The 26,048-nt window shown below is 42.7% G+C and overlaps 1 protein-coding gene across 1 annotated transcript in view; it reads right to left on the reverse strand.

Annotated features, from left to right (window-relative positions):
* The window catches only part of LOC126106629 (uncharacterized), a 90,123-nt gene that overhangs the window by 60,679 nt on the left and 3,396 nt on the right, over nt 1-26,048 (reverse strand). Inside the window, exon 2 of the mRNA XM_049912985.1 lies at nt 80-1,070. Within this exon, the coding sequence (XP_049768942.1) occupies nt 80-1,070 (991 nt within the window). The remainder of the gene's footprint in view (nt 1-79; nt 1,071-26,048) is intronic.

Here is a 26,048-nt window from a genome sequence, read left to right on the forward strand (position 1 = left end):
AATGAACCAAAATCAATCAATGAATCAATCAATCAATGAATCAATCAATCAATCAATTAATCAATACAGCTTTACTCACCAGCCATCTGCAGGAGGGACCCCACCATCGAAGAACACCCAACTGTGACTCCCTGAATCGTTTGACGTTCACCATAATGTGCGTTTCCGGGTGTATTGCTTGGTGGACCTTAGTGACTGTCAGAGCCACGGTGTCAGCTGACAGAGGTCTCACGCAGGCGGGGTTGGCACTGTCCACATACCGGCGAACACCTTCCACACTGCGGAACTTCAGTCTCGTCGTCAAGCGATCGCAGTCGTTGATCTTGGTCACTCTGTGCTGGCGAACGATACCTCGCCATTTGGTCCAGCTACCACTAATGCTCTCTCGCTCTTCGCTCGGCGTATCTTTCCACTCCATGACACACCTGCACAGTTCTTCACACAATCTCTCGTAGCTGTCCGTAGGCCCCAGTAGGTGTACGAGTTCTGCGCATATGTCGTCCGTTATTTCGTTGACGCTCTTTTGATTACAGAACATGAAAAAATGTTCCATGAAATCGGGGTCACACCCAGAAACTGCTCTGGTGTCGAGCTTATAAACTCTGCCACCGGCCTCAAGGAGATCCGCCCCCAAGACGGAGGTCGTCCGCCGCTCCGTAAAGAATCCCAAGGCATTATCGTGCAGTGGGACGTTAGTTAGGAGCACCAGGGCGTACTGACCGCCGTTTAGATTCTTTTTAACGCTTCTGAAAGATTTGTTGTACTTCCAAATGTTGAAATCGGATTTATTGTTATCACTCGTCGAGAACAGATGGCCCTTTTTGATCTTTTCGTATTCTGTCGACGTCTTGTGCTTCAGCTGCACGAGCAAAGCGTACCTGTGACGGTCTCCCCTCCACGTAACGACAATGTCGTCAAACCTGCCCGCATAGTAGTTGTCGGACGTCAGCTCGAAGTCGGGGAGCCGCTTCCTGAGGCAGCGGAGGAAGACCAGCGCGATGACCATCTCTTCGTAGCGGAAGCCGTCGCCTTTCCTTCGTGCTCCTTTGGAATACTTCAGTGCTGTCTCCCTGTAAACGACAAATACAACTGAGAACACTATAATACTGATCTGCACGCTGAGGTTAATTTCTGGATACACCCCTGTAAAAGTCGAACGGTGTGTGGAGTCATAATAGCGTATGGTATGGTGTTTCTATTTGGTGGGAGCGCATCCTACAGTAGCTACGCTAACCATCTACACTACTGGCCATTAAAATTGCTACACCACGAAGATGACGTGCTACAGACGCGAAATTTAACTGACAGAAAGAAGATGCTGTGATATGCAAATGATTAGCTTTTCACAGCATTCGCACAAGGTTGGCGCCGGTGGCGACACCTACAACGTGCTGACATGAGGAAAGTTTCCGACTGATTTCTCATACACAAACAGCAGTTGACCAGCGTTGCCTGGTGAAACGTTGTTGTAATGCCTCGTGTGAGGAGGAGAAAAGCGTACCATCATGTTTCCGTCTTTGATAAAGGTCGGATTATAGCCTATCGCGATTGCGGTTTATCGTATCGCGACATTGCTGCTCGCGTTGGACGAGATCTAATGACTGTTAGCACAATATGAAATCGCTGGGTTCAGGAGGGTAATACGGCCTCGTATCACTAGCAGTTGAGATGACAAGCATCTTATCCGCATGGCTGTAACGGATCGTGCAGCCACGTCTCGATCCCTGAGTCAACAAATGGGGACGTTTGCAAGACAACAACCGTCTGCACGAACAGTTCGACGACGTTTGCAGCAGCATGGACTATCAGCTCTGAGACCGTGGCTGCGGTTACCCTAGATGCTGCATCACAGACCGGAGCGCCTACGATGGTGCACTCAACGACGAACCTGGGTGCACGAATGGCAAAACGTCATTTTTTCGGATGAATCCAGGTTCTGTTTACAGCATCATGATGGTTGCATCCGAGTTAGGCGACATCGCGGTGAACGCACATTGGAAGCGTGTATTCGTCATCACCATACTGGCGTATCACCCGGCGTGATGGTATGGGGTGCCATTGGTCACACGTGTCGGTCACCTCTTGTTCGCACTGACGGCACTTTGAACAGTGGACGTTACATTTCACATGTGTTACGACCCGTGGCTCTACCCTTCATTCGATCCCTACGAAACCCTACATTTCAGCAGGTCCTCTACAGGCCTTTCTGGATACAGAAAATGTTCGACTGCTGCTCTGGCCAGCACATTCTCCAGATCTCTCACCAATTGAAAACGTCTGGCCAATGGTGGACGAGCAACTGGCTCGTCAAAATATGCCAGTCACTACTCTTGATGAACTGTGGTATCGTGTTGAAGCTGCAAGGGCAGCTGTACCTGTACACGCCATCCAAGCTCTGTTTGACTCAATGCCCAGGCGTACCGATGCCGTTATTACGGCCAGAGGTGGTTGTTCCAGGTACCGATTTCTCAGGATCTATGCACGAAAATTGCGTGAAAAATGTAATCACATGTCAGTTCTAGTATAATATATTTGTCCAATGAATACCCGATTATTATCGGCATTTCTTCTTGGTGTAGCAATTTTAATAGCCAGTAGTGTAGAATTCCGCCATAAGGATTTGGATTACGTGTTTCAGATGGGAATGGGGCCACGTGGCACATTATTTTGAACTGCTTCTTTCTCAGGAATACAATACGAAATCTGTTTTAAGATATCTTTATTTGTGTAGGAATTATGAGCTGTTAAAGATTTAAATTGCAAGGAGGTACTCAGTTCTGTTTATCGTTGCAGGCGATCCCCAATGACACACTGAAGCAATGCATTGAAATTGTGTTAATGGGTGATGGACGAAGTACTAAAATGATTGCTGCTGACTTCAATGCCTGGCGTCCTGAGAGACATTACGCTTCACATATGACAGTACCCACGTTATTGGACAAATTATGTGTGACATGTTCTGTGACGGACAAGCCATACAATGGACGTCCAAAAAACAGCCACTGAAGAGGAGACTGCAACAGCAATTGTAGCATTGTCTCAGCAATATCCACTGTATCAGTGTTCAATCCCGCATGTGTTGTACACACACCAATGGCACCTGTACAGTTCATAGATGCAACATCATCTCTCAGAGGATGACCCTGATCAGCGATCGCAGTTTGCAGAATGGGCTCCGGACCAGTGTAACAGGAATCCAGACTTCTTACGACAGGTGTTGTTCAGTGACAACGCTAATTTTTATGTGCAAGGAGAAGTAAAGAAACAGAATCATCGTTACTTGTCAAATGCAAAACCCTGGTGGGTGGATCCCTGTAAAGGTGCTGGTGGTGACAATGTGATGGTTTGGTGTGGGATCTAGGACACAAGAATGTGTGTCTGGTATTCATTGATGGAACTTTGAATGGAGAGATGTATCTTAACACAATCTGTAATTGTTACTAACGCCGTTGAATCCGCAGGGTGATTTCCCTGCCTTCTTCCAACAAGACGGTACACCTCCCCACTATGCTATGACGTCACACAGTTTCTGGATGAACAGTTTCGAGGTCACTGGATAGGTAGGAGCAGTCCTATCAATGGCCACCATGGTCCCCTGGTCTTACACCTTTTGGCTTTTATCAGTGACGACATTTGAAATCAAATGTGTATGAGATAAACATCAACAATGTAGCCCATCTTTGCCAGCGTATTGAGGAGACGTCCTGTTGAACCACAGATACTGCGACTTGTGCAGCAGGACTGGCCAAAAAAACTCCGATTGTGTGTCCACGCAATTGAGGGCATATTGACCACAGCTGTAACGCCGATTATTACAACTGTCCTAAACTTCAACGGATCATAATGAAGTCTTTAAACAGACTTCACATGCGTATTCCTGAGAAAGAGACAGCTGAAAATGATGTGCCACGTGACCCACTTCCCATTTGAAACATGTAACCCAAATCCAAGATGGCCGATTCCAAGATTGTCACCGCTGTCGCCATAGCTCCATAGCTCCTGCACCCATCTACAGGTGGTCGCTCATGTCGGCACCAATGATGTGTGTCGCTATGGATCGGAGGAAATCCTCTCTGGCTTCCGGCGGCTATCTGATTTGGTGAAGACTGCCAGTCTGGCTAGCGGGATGAAAGCAGAGCTCACCATCTGCAGCATCGTCGACAGGACTGACTGCGGACCTTTGGTACATAGCCGAGTGGAGGGTCTGAATCAGAGGCTGAGACGGTTCTGCGACCGTGTGGGCTGTAGATTCCTCGACTTGCGCCATAGGGTGGTGGGGTTTCGGGTTCCGCTGGATAGGTCAGGAGTCCACTACACGCAACAAGCGGCTACACGGGTAGCAGGGGTTGTGTGGCGTGGGCTGGGCGGTTTTTTTAGGTTAGATGGCCTTGGGCAAGTACAGAAAGGGCAACAACCTCAACGGGTGCGGGGCAAAGTCAGGACATGCGGGGACCAAGCAGCAATCGGTATTGTAATTGTAAACTGTCGAAGCTGCGTTGGTAAAGTACCGGAACTTCAAGCGCTGATAGAAAGCACCGAAGCTGAAATCGTTATAGGTACAGAAAGCTGGCTGAAGCCAGAGATAAATTCTGCCGAAATTTTTACAAAGGTACAGACGGTGTTTAGAAAGAATAGATTGCATGCAACCAGTGGTGGAGTGTTCGTCGCTGTTAGTAGTAGTTTATCCTGTAGTGAAGTAGAAGTGGATAGTTCCTGTGAATTATTATGGGTGGAGGTTACACTCAACAACCGAGCTAGGTTAATAATTGGCTCCTTTTACCGACCTCCCGACTCAGCAGCATTAGTGGCAGAACAACTGAGAGAAAATTTGGAATACATTTCACATAAATTTTCTCAGCATGTTATAGTCTTAGGTGGAGATTTCAATTTAGCAAATATAGAATGGGACACTCAGATGTTTACAACGGGTGGTAGGGACAGAGCATCGAGTGACATTATACTGAGTGCACTATCCGAAAATTACCTCGAGCAATTAAACAGAGAACCGACTCGTGGAGATAACATCTTTGACCTACTGATAACAAACAGGCCCGAACTTTTAGACTCTGTATGTGCAGAACAGGGAATCAGTGATCATAAGGCCGTTGCAGCATCCCTGAATATGGAAGTTAATAGGAATATAAAAAAAGGGAGGAAGGTTTATCTGTTTAGCAAGAGTAATAGAAGGCAGATTTCAGACTACCTAACAGATCAAAACGAAAATTTCTGTTCCGACACTGACAATGTTGAGTGTTTATGGAAAAAGTTCAAGGCAATCGTAAAATGCGTTTTAGACAGGTACGTGCCGAGTAAAACTGTGAGGGACGGGAAAAACCCACCGTGGTACAACAACAAAGTTAGGAAACTACTGCGAAAGCAAAGAGAGCTTCACTCCAAGTTTAAACGCAGCCAAAACCTCTCAGACAAACAGAAGCTAAACGATGTCAAAGTTAGCGTAAGGAGGGCTATGCGTGAAGCGTTCAGTGAATTCGAAAGTAAAATTCTATGTACCGACTTGACATAAAATCCTAGGAAGTTCTGGTCTTACGTTAAATCAGTAAGTGGCTCGAAACAGCATATCCAGACACTCCGGGATGATGAAGGCATTGAAACAGAGGATGACACGCGTAAAGCTGAAATACTAAACACCTTTTTCCAAAGCTGTTTCACAGAGGAGGACCGCACTGCAGTTCCTTCTCTAAATCCTCGCACAAACGAAAAAATGGCTGACATCGAAATACGTGTCCAAGGAATAGAAAAGCAACTGGAATCACTCAACAGAGGAAAGTCCACTGGACCTGACGGGATACCAATTCGATTCTACACAGAGTACGCGAAAGAACTTGCCCCCCTTCTAACAGCCGTGTACCGCAAGTCCCTAGAGGAACGGAAGGTTCCAAATGATTGGAAAAGAGCACAGGTAGTCCCAGTCTTCAAGAAGGGTCGTCGAGCAGATGCGCAAAACTATAGACCTATATCTCTGACGTCGATCTGTTGTAGAATTTTAGAACATGTTTTTTGCTCGAGTATCATGTCGTTTTTGGAAACCCAGAATCTACTCTGTAGGAATCAACATGGATTCCGGAAACAGCGATCGTGTGAGACCCAACTTGCTCTATTTGTTCACGAGACCCAGAAAATATTAGATACAGGCTCCCAGGTAGATGCTATTTTTCTTGACTTCCGGAAGGCGTTCGATACAGTTCTGCACTGTCGCCTGATAAAGTAAGAGCCTACGGAATATCAGACCAGCTGTGTGGCTGGATTGAAGAGTTTTTAGAAAAACAGAACACAGCATGTTGTTTCTCAATGGAGAGACGTCTACAGACGTTAAAGTAACCTCTGGCGTGCCACAGGGGAGTGTTATGGGACCATTGCTTTTCACAATATATATAAATGACCTAGTAGATAGTGTCGGAAGTTCCATGCGGCTTTTCGCGGATGATGCTGTAATATACAGAGAAGTTGCAGCATTAGAAAATTGTAGCGAAATGCAGGAAGATCTGCAGCGGATAGGCACTTGGTGCAGGGAGTGGCAACTGACCCTTAACATAGACAAATGTAATGTATTGCGAATACATAGAAAGAAGGATCCTTTATTGTAAGATTATATGATAGCGGAACAAACACTGGTAGCAGTTACTTCTGTAAAATATCTGGGAGTATGCGTGCGGAACGATTTGAAGTGGAATGATCATATAAAATTAATTGTTGGTAAGGCGGGTACCAGGTTGAGATTCATTGGGAGAGTCCTTAGAAAATGTAGTCCATCAACAAAGGAGGTGGCTTACAAAACACTCGTTCGACCTATACTTGAGTATTGCTCATCAGTGTGCGATCCGTACGAGATCGGGTTGACGGAGGAGATAGAGAAGATCCAAAGAAGAGCGGCGGGTTTGTCACAGGGTTATTTGGTAACGTGATAGCGTTACGGAGACGTTTAACAAACTCAAGTGGCAGACTCTGCAAGAGAGGCGCTCTGCATCGCGGTGTAGCTTGCTCGCCAGGTTTCGAGAGGGTGCGTTTCTGGATGAGGTATCGAATATATTGCTTCCCCCTACTTATACCTCCCGAGGAGATCACGAATGTAAAATTAGAGAGATTAGAGCGCGCACGGAGGCTTTCAGACAGTCGTTTTTCCCGCGAACCATACGCGACTGGAACAGGAAAGGGAGGTAATGACAGTGGCACGTAAAGTGCCCTCCGCCACACACCGTTGGGTGGCTTGCGGAGTATAAATGCAGATGTAGATGTAAGTTGCGCCCCTGCTTACAACTTACCAGACGCCACCATGATTCCTCATACTGTTAGACTTTTGAGTCGTGTATCCAGATTTTTGCTCCACCCTGTATATTACTAATAAGGGGACCATGAAACATGTTAATCACAGAGTTTGATTAATCTTAGGTTCGTTGTAGAGGGGCATATCCCGAGTACCTGGCTAGCAGGTTTTCATGCGGCGGCCTCTAGCGTCCGAGAAAATCGTTGCCGAAGTTTTATGCGTACCTGCTATATCCGTAACGTTAGTTGTGTCTTGGCCTAGAGGCGCTGTTTCATATCTACCACGATGGCGGTACGTGTTCAAACCCTATCTGTGTTCTTATTTTTTTTTAATTGTACACAATATTGGTAAATAGCATACGCCATTTTTCCCGAAGTAATTTCATTACCAAATCGGTCATTGCAACCAACTTACCAACTGTTTTCGAATTTTAACACCAAGTTAAATTCTAATATGGGTGTGTTTCTAGTCACCTAATTCTTTAATATATGATAACAACATATTTATGTGTAACTTTTCGAGATCTTTTGTAACAATGTATCCCTATTATTAAATTTATATGGATTCATGTGTTACATTTAGAAAATAGGTAAATAAAAACACTTGTATACCACTGGAACATTGTCTCAAAATTTCGAAGTAATTGGACAAACACTTTTGGAGATTCGCGGTTAAGAACATCTACATTTTCTATGTAAGTACAAATGTAGATGTTCGTTTCTTCAGAATCTCTGATCTCTGATACTTTTTGATGGATTGCACTGAAATTTTGACACATCATTGTAATTTAATACTCAAGCATTTTATATAGCTACTGGAACGCCATCTGGTATGTATGTCACAAAAGGGGAAACGTTATAAAACTGCAAATGTTGGTTTGTTCAAAACCGCTACTCTCCGAAAGTTCTTGACGATTACTTTTAAATTTTTACACAACGCTGAATTATAATACATGCGTTTTTTAGGTACCTAATTCCTTAATATCTCTATATTTTATATACATATAATATATAAATATGTAATATAATATATAACAGTAAATCATTGTTACTAAAACTCTCAGTATGTACTTTCCACATTTATTTCAAATTTTTAGACTTAACTGTAATAAACGTTTAGAGACATATACACTATATACGAGTACTTTTTAATATATAAAATATGCAATAGGGAAACGTTGTTACCAAATCCTGATTATCATGTACCTTCTTTATTAACAAAACCACATTTACCAATCATGGCCACGTAAACTGCCGAAACGTGTACCACTGCTCTCTTGACAACCCCTATTGGCTTCATCAGGTTGAACGTCAGCATCTATAGAGTGTAAACGTGTGCTGTGGCATAGTGAACCATCAGCTTATACGTCCGTTTTTCATAGACGGAACACTGATTGCACACAAGTACCACAACCTCCTAACAGACCATCTTCCACGTGTTCTAGAAAATGTTCCTCTGTTCCTCTGTTTCCAATCGTTGGATTGGATGCAGAGGACCTGTACCTTGTTCGGCACGTACCCTGTATTTGACGCCTTTGCACTTTTCTATGGGGAAGCTGAAAGACACTATCCACAAGGGCATACCAACTACACCCGATGATATGCAGTGACTTACTCTGCAGTCTGCTCGGATGTCTCCCTTGAAATGCTATCACGTGTGCAGCAGTAATTCCATACCACACTGGAAGTGCGTGTTGTCACTGCCGATGGTCATTTTGAGTACAACCTGCAATGGCCAGTTGCCTCGTTACTAGTCAGAATCCGCATAATTCGTGTATGCACGTGAGTTTTTCTTTGACATGTGCTGTCACAGATACGAGGTGCATTCAAGTTCTAAGGCCTATGATTTTTTTTCTCCGGACTGGAAAGAGATAGAAACATGCGCATTGTTTTAAAATGAGGCTGCGTTCATTGTCAATACGTCCCAGAGATGGCAGCACCGTACGGCAGATGGAATTTTACCGCCAGCGGCGTGAATGAGAACTGTTTTAAATACTTAAAATTGCGACGTTTTCCTTACTCGAACAGCGTGCAATCATTCGTTTTCTGAATTTGCGTGGTGTGAAACCAATTGAAATTCATCGACAGTTGAAGGAGACATGTGGTGATGGAGTTATGGATGTGTCGAAAGTGCGTTCGTGGGTGTGACAGTTTAATGAAGGCAGAACATCGTGTGACAACAAACCGTAACAACCTCGGGCTCGCACAAGCCGGTCTGACGACACGATCGAGAAAGTGGAGAGAATTGTTTTGGAGGATCGCCGAATGACTGTTGAACAGATTGCCTCCAGAGTTGGCATTTCTGTGGGTTCTGTGCACACAATCCTGCTTGACGACCTGAAAATGCGAAAAGTGTCATCCAGGTGGGTGCCACGAATGCTGACGGACGACCACACGGCTGCCCGTGTGGCATGTTGCCAAGCAATGTTGACGCGCAACGACAGCGTGAATGGGACTTTCTTTTCGTCGGTTGTGACAATGGATGAGACGTGGATGCCATTTTTCAATCCAGAAACAAAGCGCCAGTCAGCTCAATGGAAGCACACAGATTCACCGCCACCAAAAAAATTTCGGGTAACCGCCAGTGCTGAAAAAATGATGGTGTCCATGATCTGGGACAGCGAGGGCGTAATCCTTACCCATTGCGTTCCAAAGGGCACTACAGTAACAGGTGCATCCTACGAAAATATTTTGAAGAACAAATTCGTTCCTGCACTGTAACAAAAATGTCGGGGAAGGGCTGCGCGTGTGCTGTTTCACCAAGACAATGCACCCGCACATCGAGCTAACGTTACGCAACAGTTTCTTCGTGATAACAACTTTGAAGTGATTCCTCATGCTCCCTACGTACCTGACCTGGCTCCTAGTGACTTTTGGCTTTTTCCAACAATGAAAGACACTCTCTGTGGCCGCAGATTCACCAGCCGTGCTGCTATTGCCTCTGCTATTTTCCAGTGGTCAAAACAGACTTCTAAAGAAGCCTTCGCCGCTGCCATGGAATCATGGCGTCAGCGTTGTGAAAAATGTGTACGTCTGCAGGGCGATTACGTCGAGAAGTAACACCAGTTTCATCGATTTCGGGTGAGTAGTTAATTAGAAAAAAAATCTGAGGCCTTAGAACTTGAATGCACCTCGTACTGTACAAGTCTCAGTGTGGGAGCTTTTCAAAATACGAGATCTCATAAACACCACTGACATTGTAATTTACCATACTTTGAGTTTATTAATGTCAATAGGCATTTTCCATTTAGAAAATATATGTTTACACAAAAATACCCTTTCTAATCACTATAACAGTATGTTAATTGGCTAACAATAAGAGCCTATGACTGAAATCTGCCCATCAATAGCACCTTCCATTTCCGCAATATTTCCGGCGCAAGTCTTAGGTGATTCGCCCTGTACGTACTATAATGAAAATCACCTGCTAAAACTCAGACGTGTATATTCCACATCAGGAACAAACAAGCAGCTAAAACCCTTCAAATCTTTGGCGAAGGAATTGCTCTTGTATACAGTCCGACTCCGAAACATCTGAGAGTGACTCCAGACCATATGCTTACATATAAGAAACACTGTTTAAACGTTAAACAGAAAGTGTCTGCCAGAAACAACGCAGTGCGGAAACTGACAGTTACCATATGGGAAGCTCACCTGAGCAGTGTGCTATTCCAGTGCTGAATATGCATGTTCAGCTCGGTACAGGTCCAACCACGCTAGGAACATATACGTTGCCCTTAGTGAGGGCTGCCGCATTACCACGGGTTGTTTAAGGGGGGAAACCACATCAGGAGGTTAAAAAAATACGATTTTTTTATTGCATAAATTCTTAGCTTAGCTATCCAAGAATACGCTGTCAAAATTTCAAAGCGAAATTAGCATTCGTTTAGATTTTATGAGCATAGAACCGAGTGCACATCGGATACAAGCTCGAAATTCTTCAAATATACGGAGATTTATCAAGGAATGAATTACTGGAGAGATGTTTAGGTGGCCACACACAAAATGCGAAAGAAAGTTTTAATTCCACTATTTGGCGATTAGCTCCTGAACACTTTCACTCCGGACTAACAGTCGTTGAATTGGCATCATATTTAGCAGCGGGCTTATTCAGTGAGGGAAATTAAACCCTTGTGATTGCCATGTACGAGGCAGAAATTGTAATAGGCACGCAAAGCTTCAATTACGCCGAACAAATCGAAAACCAGCGCGTGAGCCGCCAGAATCGACGTAGTTCATTGCAATCGAAGGAAAGTCGCAGAGCTCGGAAGGCACTGCCGCAAGCGCAAAACGGAGCCTGTGAGGAAGGAGGATTACTATACGGTGCTGGAATCGCAGATTAATTGGTAAGCATTTTACATTATTGTTAACTCTCTTGAATTTCTAGCTTCAGAGAATTTATTTTTCAAACGCGTTTATCTCGAAATGACTGTCTCCACATTTGCGAGCAGTCTAACTCAAAAAGTATAGAACCGATCATTATGAAAATTGACAGTATGATTCTTTATAAAATTACGAATTATATGAACCAACTCGTGAGATGATATCTTGATTTTAAGGGTATTTTTCTTTGCATAATTAGAGAAAGAAATCGTGAAAATATAATTGTTCCAACGCCTGCAAAATTTTTAATCTTCATTATTTTCACCTGCACTGAGGTTCATATTCTTAGGAAATAAGTTATTAATCTAAAATCAAAACCTTTATTGATTTCAGATAAAATCGGAATGGCTACACTGCACGCAACTGGAGAACTATACTCACAACCTTCAGCGGACGTAACAGCGTAACTTTGTTATTTTTGGCTAAAATTATTCAAAAAAATTCACGAAAACTGATCTAAATACGAATGAATTATGTCAAAATTTGATTAATTTCTAATTAATTCTTCCCACCCAAAAAAATCCCAAAAAATTAGTGTCAAACAGCCTCCTAATGTGGTTTCCCGTCTTAAGACCTACACCCATAGGCATAGCCCCTACTGAAATTAGAGTCGATGTAGCTGCTAGCTGCGAGAAAAGCAAGGCTACGACTACCGAAGTCCACCCTTTGTATGGCCGTCCGCCAGCACATCCTCTGCGGAAATCAAGAAAGAACTTTTGGGCAATTGCTGATGCTCTTACAGGAACACCACAGCAACCAAGGGTCTCAAAGTGGCTGGTGAAACCTCAACATTTGGAGAAATCGATGGTTTCGAAAGAAGGGCTCCCTCCTGGTCACTCAAAGAATCGGACAACAGAATCTCTCAACAGGCTTCGCGCTAGTACCACAAGATGCAAGACCAAACTGCAGAAGTGGGGCATTCCTGTGGAGTCAGTGTCGTGCTCCTTAGAATAACAGCCATCTGCTATTGTGGTCTTCACCTCCAGCAACATGTACCATGAGGGACCTGACGAGGACGACACGGAATGCACTTGACATGGCCAATTTCCGGTCAGTCAATGTACAAACCGATTTCTGTGATTAAATTCCTTTCCTCAATTGTATGCTCTGTACTTCTAACATGCTGATCTACACACAAGGCGTTTGACAATTAGTGTTACACACTTCTACATACTGTAGAGGCGACTCAGTAGATTAAGTTTTACATAGGAACCCATGCCCGGAAACGACATCCGACGATGCCACAGAGGGTCAAAGTTATAGGCACCGGCGTCTGTAAATGCTTGTATATACATGGTGATTCCTTTATGATGTTACAAACTTTCTAGGATGATGGAGAAGGATAAATATATCAGTTTGAGGTAAGGATTTCTGTAGTGGAAACGAACGAGTCTTAAGTTATAAGCGAAAACTGATCTGACACCTCTGACAATGGAATACATGTACTGGTACTGTTGTTGCTTAATGTTGCAGGGTAGGCAACTTTCAGAGGTGGCAGTATCGACCAAAACAGACAAAAATGTCCATAAACATGGGCTCTAAAATGCATACCTGTGGAACTATGAGCACTTGTTGATCTTCGCTAGTCCATACTACCGCCTCTGAAAGTTGCCTACACCACAGTCTTAGCAACAACAGTGACAGTACTCCGGTGCAAAGATCCTTGCCTCAGGTGGACACACTTATCCCTCCCCATCATCTCAGAAGTTTTGTAACATCATTACAGAATTACAGGCACCGGCGCCACCTATAACTTTGACGCTCTACAGCGTCATTGGATGACGTTTACGGACATGGGTTCCTATGTAAAACATGATCTACTAACAATAAGTCCCCTATACAACCTATAGAAGTGAATAACATGAATTACGTAACACCCTGTATTCAAAAAACATTGTCCCGACTGAGTGACTCATCATCGCTCAACCCAAACAGCTAAGGAAAGAAATATGTAGAGGGTGCTGGTCTTATACTACAGGCATCGTTTAACAAGGGATTTTTCGACATTCCACACCTATGGGTGTGCAAAAGGGGATGAGAGGTTTTTTGAAATACGTCGCTATTAACGCAATTTTGAAGCTAGACCTACGAAAATCACTTGGTGTTGCGTATCAATTTGATTCAGATTTTGTTTCAGTTTCCTAATTTGTTCGCTCTCTTCTGTGTTATTAAAGACTACCGGTTTTGCGTTATTCAGATTATCATCTACCTTCATAGATAAATTATTTAGCTGATCCGAAAGTTCAACTACTTTCTCTGATAATGAACACATTTCCTCAGTGTGTTTTTCTGAACCAAGCTTCAGAGTGTCCATTTGTGTTGAAATCGAATCTACTGTGTCCTTCAAGTTTTCCTGAGTTTTTGCAAGTTGCGTAACCGAATCGGTAGATGCAACTGAGTCAATTTTAGCCCACAAGGTCTCATGATTTTCATGAACAATGGTTTGCAGTTCTTTTATGGCTGCTTCGTGATTCTGTAATGCATTTTCATGCCGCGAAAAAATAGGTTGAAAATGCTCACAAATTTGTGTTTTTACGTCATTACACACTTTCTGACATTTCGATTCAATGTTATGTAACTCAGCAGTTAAATCTTCACGTGTTTGTTCGAGAGTTTGTTCCAATGAGTCTAACTTTTGAAGCTTTTGCTGTGTTTGTCTCTGATTTTGTTCCATTGTGTGTAACTGTTGCTGTGTTTGTCTCTGATTTTGTTCCATTTGTTGCATTAGATGTAATAACAATGCATTAGTGTCTGGAATCTGTTCCTCTACTCTTTTCGGCAGTGCATTTGCACCGGCAACATTCACATTTTGACAAGCTGAAAATGTGTCTTGACTTATTTGAGAAAACGGTGAGGACGCAAAACCTGAATCTACAGTATTTGTAAAATTGTGTCCTGTCATTTCGGATTCCTGAGGCGAGCTGTTGCCGACCGATCGATCGATAATGCTTCCCTGTTCACAACCTGTTTCACTGTCTACACCATTATTTGCCGCCCGCTCCATTTCCCTATGCACAATTACCAAATTACTACTTCGAATGTCTGTTAATTCACTACCCAGTGGTGCTGATAAGCTACGCTCGTCGTCACTATTATTTCTCAGTTTACTTTGGAGCCGAGTGTTACGTTTTTCACACGCCATTATTGTCACAATATTTCACACGATAACACAGAAAAGCACAATTGGAATAGCAAAAATAAGAGAACACATTAATATAGCACTGAAAATAATATCTAGTTAATTGCAGCTGCGAAATACTTGGTGCAAATCTACATGCATGCCACAACTGTTTTACAGTACAACAATGAAAGACTGCAACTACAAAGGAGATTCTCTCTACAATTACGCGCTAGCAATAAACAAAAGCTACACTAAATACACAAACTACAAGAAAAATCAGAAGATTCCAGTGAGGTATCCTAGGCTAAGGGTTGACATATGAAACGTCCCCTTAGAACAATTTTTACAAGACTGTGCTTAACCTGACACACAATGTTTTTAGCGCAACGCAATCTGACTTTCAATAATCCCTACAAAACAATGGCCCTGACTAACTTTAACTTATACCTTTCACAAATCACTTACCTCACAAAAATCTTCGTTACTGGAACTACTGCAATACAGTGAGCGCCACTACTGCCAGCTAAATAGAAGATTCAAACTACTGAAGGCACTAACTACTGATAGGGATAGTTAGCAAATGAAAGATTTTAATAGAGAACAAACACTGTATTTACCTTAATAATCATAATATATATAGCAGTTCAATTTCAAAACTTCCGCCATCTCTCTCCCCACATCCACCACTGCTGGCGGCTCACCTCCAACTGAGCAACGCTACGCGCTGTTCACATCCAGCTATAGCAGTTCATGACAACAATGGCAGGCAACAATGCAAACTAGCCACATACTGCACACAGCACAGCCAGTGATTTTCATACAGAGCGCTGTGGCATTACCAATATAAAAATCTAAACAGCCTACTTACATAGAGAAAACATAAACAGCCTACTTACACAGGCATCGTTTAACAAGGGATTTTTCGACATTCCACACCTATGGGTGTGCAAAAGGGAATGAGAGGTTTTTTGAAATACGTCGCTATTAACGAAATTTTGAAGCTAGACCTACGAAAATCGGTATTTGGTTCCTCGGTGAGGAAATAAAGAAACACGTGTTTCAGCATTTTTGGATATTAAACAACAATGATGATGAAATAGTGCCTGGATGTTTTTTTTGCAAATGAATCATTATTAAGGTACTACTACCGTATTTTTAAAGGGGTGAAATAGAGGGGGGGCTAAACGTTTTATAAAAATATTTCATTAGGAAAGCATTTTCAAAGATAAATCAATGAAAATTTGAATTTGGCTTCTCAGTTAGAAATAAAAAAATGTGAGTTTCACTGTTTTTGGAAATTTAACCCCATGGGGGTGAAAAAGGGGATGCGAATTTTTATTGAAATATTTCATGATCTAAGTATTTTTGAAGCTAAATGAATTTGGCTTCTCTGTTAGAAATAAAAATTAGGCATTTCAGTGTTTTTGGAAATTCAACCCCCTAAGGAGGTTAAATAGGGGCACACTGATTTACTGTCTCACCATCGCCCAGCCCAAACCGCTGAGGGTAGGAACTTGAAATTTGGAGAGCACATGGATCTAATACCGCGGATATCGTTTAAGAAGGGATTGTTCGAAGTTACACTCATAAGGTGTGAAACAGAGGATGGAAGGGTTTTGGAAAATATGTCGCTATTAAGGCAATTTTGAAGCTAGAACTACACGAAATTGGCATTTAGTTTCTCAGTCAGAAATTTAAAAAAATACGTGTTTCAGCTTTCTTGGAGGTTCAAACACAAAGGTGTAAATTAGTTTTTTTCAAATAAATCATTATTAAAGAACTACTAAAGCATTTTGAAGCTACATCTTTGAAAATTAGTGTTTGATTTCTCGGATAGAAATAAGCAAATACGTGGTTTCAGTATTTTTGAAATTTCCACCCATTAGGGAGTGAAATATAGAATGGAAACCTTTATGGAATTGTTTGATTAGGAAAGTATTTTCAAAGTTGAATCTATGAAAAAAAACACGTGTTTCACTGTTTCTGGAAATTCAGCTTCTACGGGGGTGTAATACGGGACGAAAATCTTTAAGAAAATGTTTCGTTGTATTAGAAAAAATTCGAAGTTAAATCTATGAAAATTGATATTTAACTTTTCGCTTGCCTATAAAAAAAATAGGTGTTAAGTGATGAAAGTTTCTATGTACTTATCACCACAAAAATGCAAAAGGAATGTTTAACAAAAAAAACCTTGGACACCAGCTGCCACAATCGCTTTTTGGTCAGAAGTACTTTCGGAAAAGACCATGCTCCTACGGGCTTAACTAGCGCATAAAGCTTAGAAAGTGTTGCAGTTTGTGAACAACATTAAAATTTGATTTAAAAAAAAAAAACCAAACATCTGTGTAGACCACACAGTCTACGCGAGCGCTAAGCTAGGATTGAAATAGATAAACAACACAGAAACTGGATAGCGGTCGACTGGATGCTTGTGGTCTAATGGGGTCCGAAGACTCGCGATTTTGCCCCTTTTCGAATGATACAAGGCGTAGAGACTACCAACGGCCCAACGAAGCGTTTAATTCGCGCTTTGTGGATGGTGTAGTACGTACAGGAAGTGGTTCCGTGGTATCTCTATGGTGTCTTTCATACCATGACTTCGGCGCACTATGTCAGGTTACCGTGAGCATCATCATCATCATCATCATCATCATCATCTCAGCCTTTTTCCACGTCATGTGGGGTCGGCATTGCTTTGCTGGAGCCTTCTCTTCCATAAATGCCTATCCAGTGCTTCTTCCTCGAGCCATTCTTTCTCCTGTAGGTCAAAAAATGGTTCAAATGGCTCTGAGCACTATGGGACTTAACATCTGGGGCCATCAGTCCCCTAGAACTTAGAACTACTTAAACCTAACTAACCTAAGGACATCACACACATCCATGCCCGAGGCAGGATTCGAACCTGCGACCGTAGTGGTCACGCGGTTCCAGACTGAAGCGCCTAGAACCGCTCCGCCACACAGGCCGGCTCCCGTAGGTCCCCTGCTACCTTGTCTATCCATCTCAGCTTCTGTCTTCCTCTTCTCCTTGATCCTTAGATTTCTACGTCTTCAACTCTTCTCCCCACACAGTACTCCCCTATTCTCTGCACATGTCTACACCATCATAGCCTTCTTTCTTGGATCTTCTTCCCTATGTGCCCCACTTTCACTGTTCCCCTGATGTATTCACAAACATGAACCAGGACGTTTACTTCGACATTCACGGTGACCAACTGTTGCCCTTTCTTTTACCGCTTCATGATGTACAGTATCGCTCAAAGGTATTTTGTAGTTGAACTAGCAGGTTGGCAGCTGTGTTTATCTATGCTCAGAATCAAAACAAGCTGCTTGACCTAGTCCCACGCTGACACGTACTGATCTAAGCCGTAAACAATTTTTCCAGGGGTTTCATAGGTATAGAATGGGAGCACTGCAGCAAACCTCGCTACAAAAAGCAAATCTAATTCTTATACTCTCATTTACTTACAGCAATGCTTAAAACTAAAGAATACTCAGTAGATTTCAGACAAGCTGTCTCAGCAGCACTGAGTCAAAGCCAAACTCACACCTACGTTGTGAAGGTCTTTGGCATCTCACAACAGTTTGTGAATGTCTGGGGCTGGCTTCACGAGATAAGGGGGACAATAGAGAACAATTCACAAAGTGATCAGCCCCAAAAAGCCACCAAAAAAGACGATAGGATCCCCCCCCCCCCCAAAAAAAAAATAAAAAAAAAAACAGCCCAGGCAATACGTCATGTTCTACAAGTAAAATACGATGTGAAGATCGATATTTCGTCGGTTAAATGCCCTTAGCAGCTCCAGATCTGGACGGCAGGCGAACTTCTCCATAACCTACGACAAGTGCGAACAACAGGAAGGTCAGACTAGAGCTGGCTAAGACGTACGCTTCATGGACCACTGAAAACTGGTCAGAAATTCTAGGGAATGATGAAAGAAGGTTTAATCTCGTCTCCTATAACTGGATACAGTATGTTCGACGGAAGAAAACCGAAAGGAATGACATTAAGTACCAAGTACCTACCACAAGCATGGAGGAGGAAATACTTTGGTTCAAAATGGTTCAAATGGCTCTGAGCACTATAGGACTCAACTGCTGTGGTCATAAGTCCCCTAGAACTTAGAACTACTTAAACCTAACTAACCTAAGGACAGCACACAACACCCAGCCATCACGAGGCAGAGAAAATCCCTGACCCCGCCGGGAATCGAACCCGGGAACCCGGGCGTGGGAAGCGAGAACGCTACTGCACGACCACGAGATGCGGACAAATACTTTGGTGTGGGCCTGTTTCTCACGAAGTGGTGCAGGTCCCCTCTTCGAAATTCATGTGGTAATGGGTAGTCTGAAGTATGGTGAAATATTAACAGACCATATGATACCACATAGAAGAAAACTGCCCCATAATTAGCAATTGAAGCACGACAACGATCCGAAGCATACTTCCGACCATAAGAAGCCAGTTCTGAAACAGCACAGAGTGAAGATATCCGTAAGGCCAAGTCGAAGTGCAGATTTAAGCTCCACGGGATACCTTATTAAATTAAATGTAGATGGCACCTCTATAGACTGTGTAACGGATGCAACATTTCTAGGAATGAATATTGATTCTCAGCTGAAGTGATGTGAACACACAAAGGTACTTGCAAACAGAATGTCATCAGCATGTTATGCCCTTAGAATCCTATCATCAGTGTGTAACATGCAGTGTCTTTTAGTTACATACTATTCATATGTACACGCAATTCTTAGCTATGGCATCCTTTTTTGGGGAACAAACGCACAAAATATGAACACAATTTTCAAACTCCAGAAAAGAGCCATAAGAATAACAACAAAAAATACTAGTAGAGCTCATTGTAAAGATCTGTTCAAAACACTGGGGATTTTAACTGCTCCATGTGACTGCATTTACCAGTCAGTTGTACACATCAAAAATAACATTGGTAATTACTGCAGAAACATCTTTGTCCATTACCATGCAACAAAAGATAGACTCAACTTACATTTACCAAGAAAAAGTAAACATAACACTCAAAACAGCATTTTCTACCAAGGAACAAAACTGTACAATAAATTGCTAAAAGAGACTAAAGAAATTGCAAAAATACACTTACTTAAAAAGGCAGCTACAAAGTAGCTGTTATGCAATACATTTTATACATTGAAGGATTACTTAGCTGAAACAGAGTAGGGGGTTTGATAAAAAATATTATACAAATAAATAATAATGATTATAAAATATCAAACATTCCACTAACTCCTTCATATTATGTTTTTTTCCTTTCTAGAAATACATACCCCAAAGCTATGCACAGCACAATAATAATACGTCTTCCTGTTTCTGAGCTCAACATCTCATTCATTATGGAGGGATTCTGGCTCAGTTTTTCAGGATAGCAAATGGGAGGTTGTGGTACAGAAAATCAGCGAGCGTGCAGCGAAGCGGGCGTGCAGCGAAGTGGGCAAAGTGTTATGAAACAATGTGTGTATAGTGTGTGCAGTGACTGATTGTGAGTGTGAGTGAAGAATGTGGCATTACGATATTTAGTAAGTTATTTGTAGAAAAAGTATTGTATACCAGGAAAAAGTCTAATGATTGTCTCTAACTAGAAGTCTGTAAATATATGTGTATAGAAAATAGCTTGTTTTAAATTTATCGAAATTTGTAAATACTTTGATATGACCATCCTTGTAAAAAGAGATCTGCAGATGAATAAAGCTGCTACTGCTACTGCTACTACTACTACTACTACTCCTACTTGGGGCAAGCTGGATGGACGTGTTTGGCAAAAGAAAGAAAAAAAAAAAAACTGCACCAACAAGGAGGCCTTCTATAATGAATTTTGTGAGCAATGGAAGAAGACTCCTCAGGGATACCTGGTCAAACTCGAGGATTCTATGCCATCCAGGTGCAGTAATACAAGCAAAGGTCTATGCAACGAAGTATCAATCTAAGAATGTCCTGGCTGAAGACATGATTATTGTATTCCTTCTGTTTACATTTAGCAAAATACTTTTCACCCTATGCAATTTGTTCATTTGTGTTTATTATTGCTGCAAAGATTAGAATTGTATAATACGTGTAAGGAAATACACTGATCAACCACAACATTATGACCACCTATGTAATAGCCGGTATGAGGACCTTTAGCATGGATAACACTGGAGACGCATCGTGGTGTTGAACCAGTCAGGCCTTGTTACATCGCTGGAGGAAGTTAACACCACATCTGAACATACCAGTTACTAAATCCCGTAAATTCCGGGGGGGGGGGGGGAGTGGGGGGAGGAGGCGATGAGATCTGACGACACGTTCAATCATATCCCAGACGCGTTTGATCGGGCTCAGATCTGGCGAGTTGGGGGGCCAGCACATCAATTGGAACGTGCTACTGTGTTCCTCGAACACTCCATCACATTCCTGGCCTTGTGACATGGCGCGTTATATTTTGAAAAATTATCGTTGCCATCGGGAAACGTAACTGTCGTGAAGGCGTGTATATGGTCGGCAACCAGTGTACAATACTCCTTGGCCATCATGGTGCCTTGCATGAGCTTCACTGAACAGATGGATGTCGACATTAATGCTTCGCAGAGCATAATGTAGTCACTGCCAGCTCGTCTCCATCTCGCAGTACAGGTATCGAAGAGCAGTTCTCCTGGAAGACCACATATTCGCTCCGTCCCATTGGCATGCTAAAGAAGGTATTGAGATTCATGAGACTGTACAACACTCTGCCACTGCGCCAGCACCCAGTGCCGGTGGTAACGTGTCCATTTGTCCATTTCAAGTTGCCGATGTCGTGGAAAACATTGGTGCATCGGATGTGGAGGCCCATCATTAGAAGTATTTGGTGCGGTGCGTGTTCAGACACACTTGTACTCCGCCCGACATTAAATTCTGATGTTAGTTCACTGCCTGGGCTTGTTTTTCCAGTCTGCCCAGCCTATGGCGTCAGACATCTGTAATGAGGGGTGGGCTCCCCCACGACGTCTGGTCATGGTTTCACCTTCGTTTCAGCACGGGTTGAAGACACTCACCACAGCACTCTTTGAACACCCGACATATTGTGCAGGTTCCAAAATGCTCGTGCCGAGCCTCCTGACCATCTCAATCTGCAACCGGTCAGACTCAGATAGAGCGCGCGCCTCACCCATTCTACACACGGACAGCACGCTCACTGACACTACTTGCACCATGTGAGTGTCAGACCAGCAGTCATTCCTCGCCAGGTGTTGCTGCTATCGGTTGAACGGGTTTATGTACACTATTGGCCATTAAAACTGCTACAGCACAAAGATGACGTGCTACAGAAGCCAAATTTAACCGACCGGAAGAAGATGCAGTGATATGCAACTGATTAGCTTTTCAGAGCATTCACACAAGGTTGGCACTGGTAGCGACACCTACAACATGCTGTCATGAGGAAAGTTTCCAACCGATTTCTCACACACAAACAGCAGTTGACCGGCGTTGCCTGGTGAAACATTGTTGTGATGCCTCGTGTAAGGAGGAGAAAAGCGTACCATCACGTTTCCGACTTCGATAAACGTCAGATTGTAGCCTATCGCGATTGCGGTTTATCGTATCGCGACACTGCTGCTCCCGTTGGTCGAGATCCAATGACTGTTAGCAGAATATGGAATCGATGGGTTCAGGAGGGTAATACGGAACGCCGTGCTGGATCTCAACAGCCTCGTATCACTAGCAGTCGAGATGACAGGCATCTTATCCGCATGGCTGTAACGGATCGTGCAGCCACGTCTCGATCCCTGATTCAACAAATGGAGACGTTTGCAAGACAACAACCATCTGCACGAACAGTTCGACGACGTTTGCAGCGGCATGGACTATCAGCTCGGATACCGTGGCTGCGGTTACCCTTGACACTGCATCACAGACAGGAGCGCCTGCGATGGTGTACTCAACGACGAACCTGGGTGCACGAATGGCAAAACAGCATTTTTACGGATGAATCCAGGTTCTGTTTACAGCATCATGGTGGTTGCATCCGTGTTTGCTCACATCGCGGTGAACGCACGTTGAAAGCTTGTATTCGTCATCGCCATACTGGTGTATCACCCGGCGTGATGGTATGGGGTGCCATTGATTACACGTCTCGGGCACCTCTTCTTCGCATTGACGGCACTTTGAACAGTGGACGTTACATTTCAGATGTGTTACGACCCGTGGCTCTACGCTTCGTTCGATCCCTGCGAAACCCTACATTTCAACAGGATAATGCACGACCGCATGTTGCAGGTGCTGTAAGGGCCTTTCTTTTTACGGAAAATAATCGACTGCTGCCCTGGCCAGCACGTTCTCCAGATCTCTCACCAATTGAAATCGTCTGGTCAATGGTGGTCGAGCAACTGGCTCGTCATAATACGCCACTCACTACTCTTGATGAACTGTGGTATCGTGTTGAAGCTGCATCGGCAGCTGAACCGTACATGCCATCCAAGGTCTGTTTGACTCAATGCCCAGGCGCATCAAGGCCGTCATTACGGCCAGAGGTGGTTGTTCTGGGTACTTATTTCTCAGGATCTATGCACCCAAATTGCGTGAAAACGTAATCACATGTCTGTTCTAGTATAATATAGTTATCCAATGAATACCCGTTTATCATCTGCATTTCTTGGTGTAGCAATTTTAATGGCCAGTAGTGTAGATACGAGGTAAGTAGTTATAAAGTTCTGATTGATAAGTGTAAACTACACATTATAATGATTTGATAATAAAGTTCTTTCATTTCAATTTTCTCCTAAGGAATTTGTTTTCCGAATTTATTGTCTCTGCAAAATGCTTTTAAGCGATAGCATATATGCTTTGGATACTCCCATTTGCCAAGGTAAAGTAATCCATGTTCACAGGGCAGCGCACAAACACACGATCCTGGTTTGACCACCACTCAAACACGCTAGCGCATTTCGACTGTCATACTATATGATCCCATCTTCATCCCGCAGAAAATGTGTGGGACTATTTGGACCAGTGAGTGCAACACAGCAAACATCCACATCTACATCTACACGATTACTCTGTAATTAAGTGCCTGGTAGAGGGTTCATTGAACTATCTAGAAGCTATTTCTCTACTGTTCCTCTCTCTAACGACGCGCGGGAAAAAACGAGCACTTAAATCTTTCTGTGACCGCTCGGATTTCTCTTATTTTATCACGATGATTATTTCTCCCTATGTAGGTGGGCACCAACATAGTGTTTTCGTATTAGGAAGAGAAAGTTGATGATTGAAATTTTTACGAGATGAAAAGTCTTTGTTTTAATGATTGCCACCTCAGTTCAAGTACCATGGCCTTGGCACTCTACATCTACATCTACATCTACATACATACTCCGCAATCCACCATACGGTGCATGTCGGAGGGTACCTCGTACCACACTCCCCCACTTTCGCGGTAATACAAAACGAGCTGCCCTTCTTTGAACTCAATAGTGCAAGAGGGCAGGCAAGCGTTTCCACAAGTAGAGCTACTGCACTTGCTAAGTGTTCTACCAATAAACTGAGATCTTTGGTTTGTTTTCCCCACAACGTAACCTACGTGATCGTTCCAGTTTAAGTTATTTGTAACTGTAATCACTAAATACGAACGTAATCACAAAATTAAGGTCTATTTTTTTTAATAAGTACAGAACTCTGTTTGTGTGGCAGTTGGTCACACTGTTATGGAGAGTGCTTCACGCGCTGTGTGTAAACACGCGCACGCTGCGCTGAGGCCAGTGTTGCCAATTTAGCGAGTTTGTCGCTAGAAATGGCGACTTTTGCCTTCGTCTTAGCGACAAAAAACTCTTTTTAGCGACAAAAATTATTTAGCGACTTATCTGGCGACTTTTGAAGTACAAATCAAAACTATTTTGGGCCAGTATTTTCATTAACAAAACTAAGATTTTAACTATAGAATGGATACTATACTGACTTTGTTCTAGATTTACTAAGTTAAATAAGTTCTTAGCAGATCATGTAGCATTGTTCAGCATTTAGCAAATCTGAATGTGGGAATTGCCTACAGAGTAAGAAAACCTTGACTATAGAATAATTCATTATTCATTACCCACTAGCCTGTTATCGTCGATAGCGCATCGATCTATAATTCTTCAATTTATGAACTCCCTTTATTTTTCGAATTGACAAAGACATACTTAATAATAAAATACATTTCTGTCCAGCAACCTCTAATTTTTCGAAATGTTATCTCGCAGTCAAATTACTACCACATGCACAGTGGTAACGCAAGAACAATTCGGTGGGGGCATCTCAGACATTATTACGTTTTAAACAATGAACAATAGGACTGATATCGAGTTACCGAGTGAGTAGATCGTTTCATGACCTGTAGTTTGCCTGAGTTTTAATGTATTTTCAGTGATTATAAATTGATGAAATTGTTGTGGTGGCTTACATAATGGATTTACAGCAGAAGAAGAAGCAGTACGCTCAAAAATATCGGGATGCGTGGGAAGCAGAACCTGAATTCAATCGGTGGCTGAAACCAGTCGTTGGAGACTTATCCAAGGCAAGATGTAAAGTATGTGCAACAGAGTTTTATGCTAAGTTGTGTGATATTAGAAAGCATTCAAAAACTATTAAGCATAAACAAAAAATTGATTAAAAAAAAACACAAACCACCTTACCTGTGAAAATTGTTGCGAAAACTACAGTTAGAATAGCAAGCAGAGCGGAAGGCGCCCTTTCTTTATTTATTAGTGAACATTGTTCTATTTTAGCTGTAGATCATTTAAGAATACTGCGCAAGAAGGTGTTTTCCGGTGATGAGGGCGCTAAAAACATGCAATTACATCGTACAAAGTGCACTAACATTATAACTGAAGTTTTGGCTCCATATTTTACACAATCATTGGTTGAAGATATGTGTAACCAAAAATACAGTGCACTAATAAATGAATCCACAGATGTATCAATATCTAAAATGCTAGGTACCGTTATACGGTACTATAGTGTAAACAACCAAACCATTAGATCAGCATTTCTCAAACTCACTGTAGTAGAAACTACAGATGCAAGAAATCTGGCTGCTGTTCTTGTGAATTCTTTGAAAGATCTCAAACTTCCAGTCGCTAATATGGCAGGAATTGGCACAGATAATGCTTCTGCAATTGTTGGAATAAACAATGGGCTTTTCAAACAACTCAAGAGAGAATATGGTTTGAAGCATTTGGTATTGATCCGTTGCATTTGTCACTCTATTCAGCATTCAGCTTGCAGTTTCGCATGCCTC

The sequence above is a fragment of the Schistocerca cancellata genome, chromosome 10, assembly GCF_023864275.1.
Source record: "Schistocerca cancellata isolate TAMUIC-IGC-003103 chromosome 10, iqSchCanc2.1, whole genome shotgun sequence".
Classification (NCBI taxonomy): Eukaryota; Metazoa; Arthropoda; class Insecta; order Orthoptera; family Acrididae; genus Schistocerca; species Schistocerca cancellata.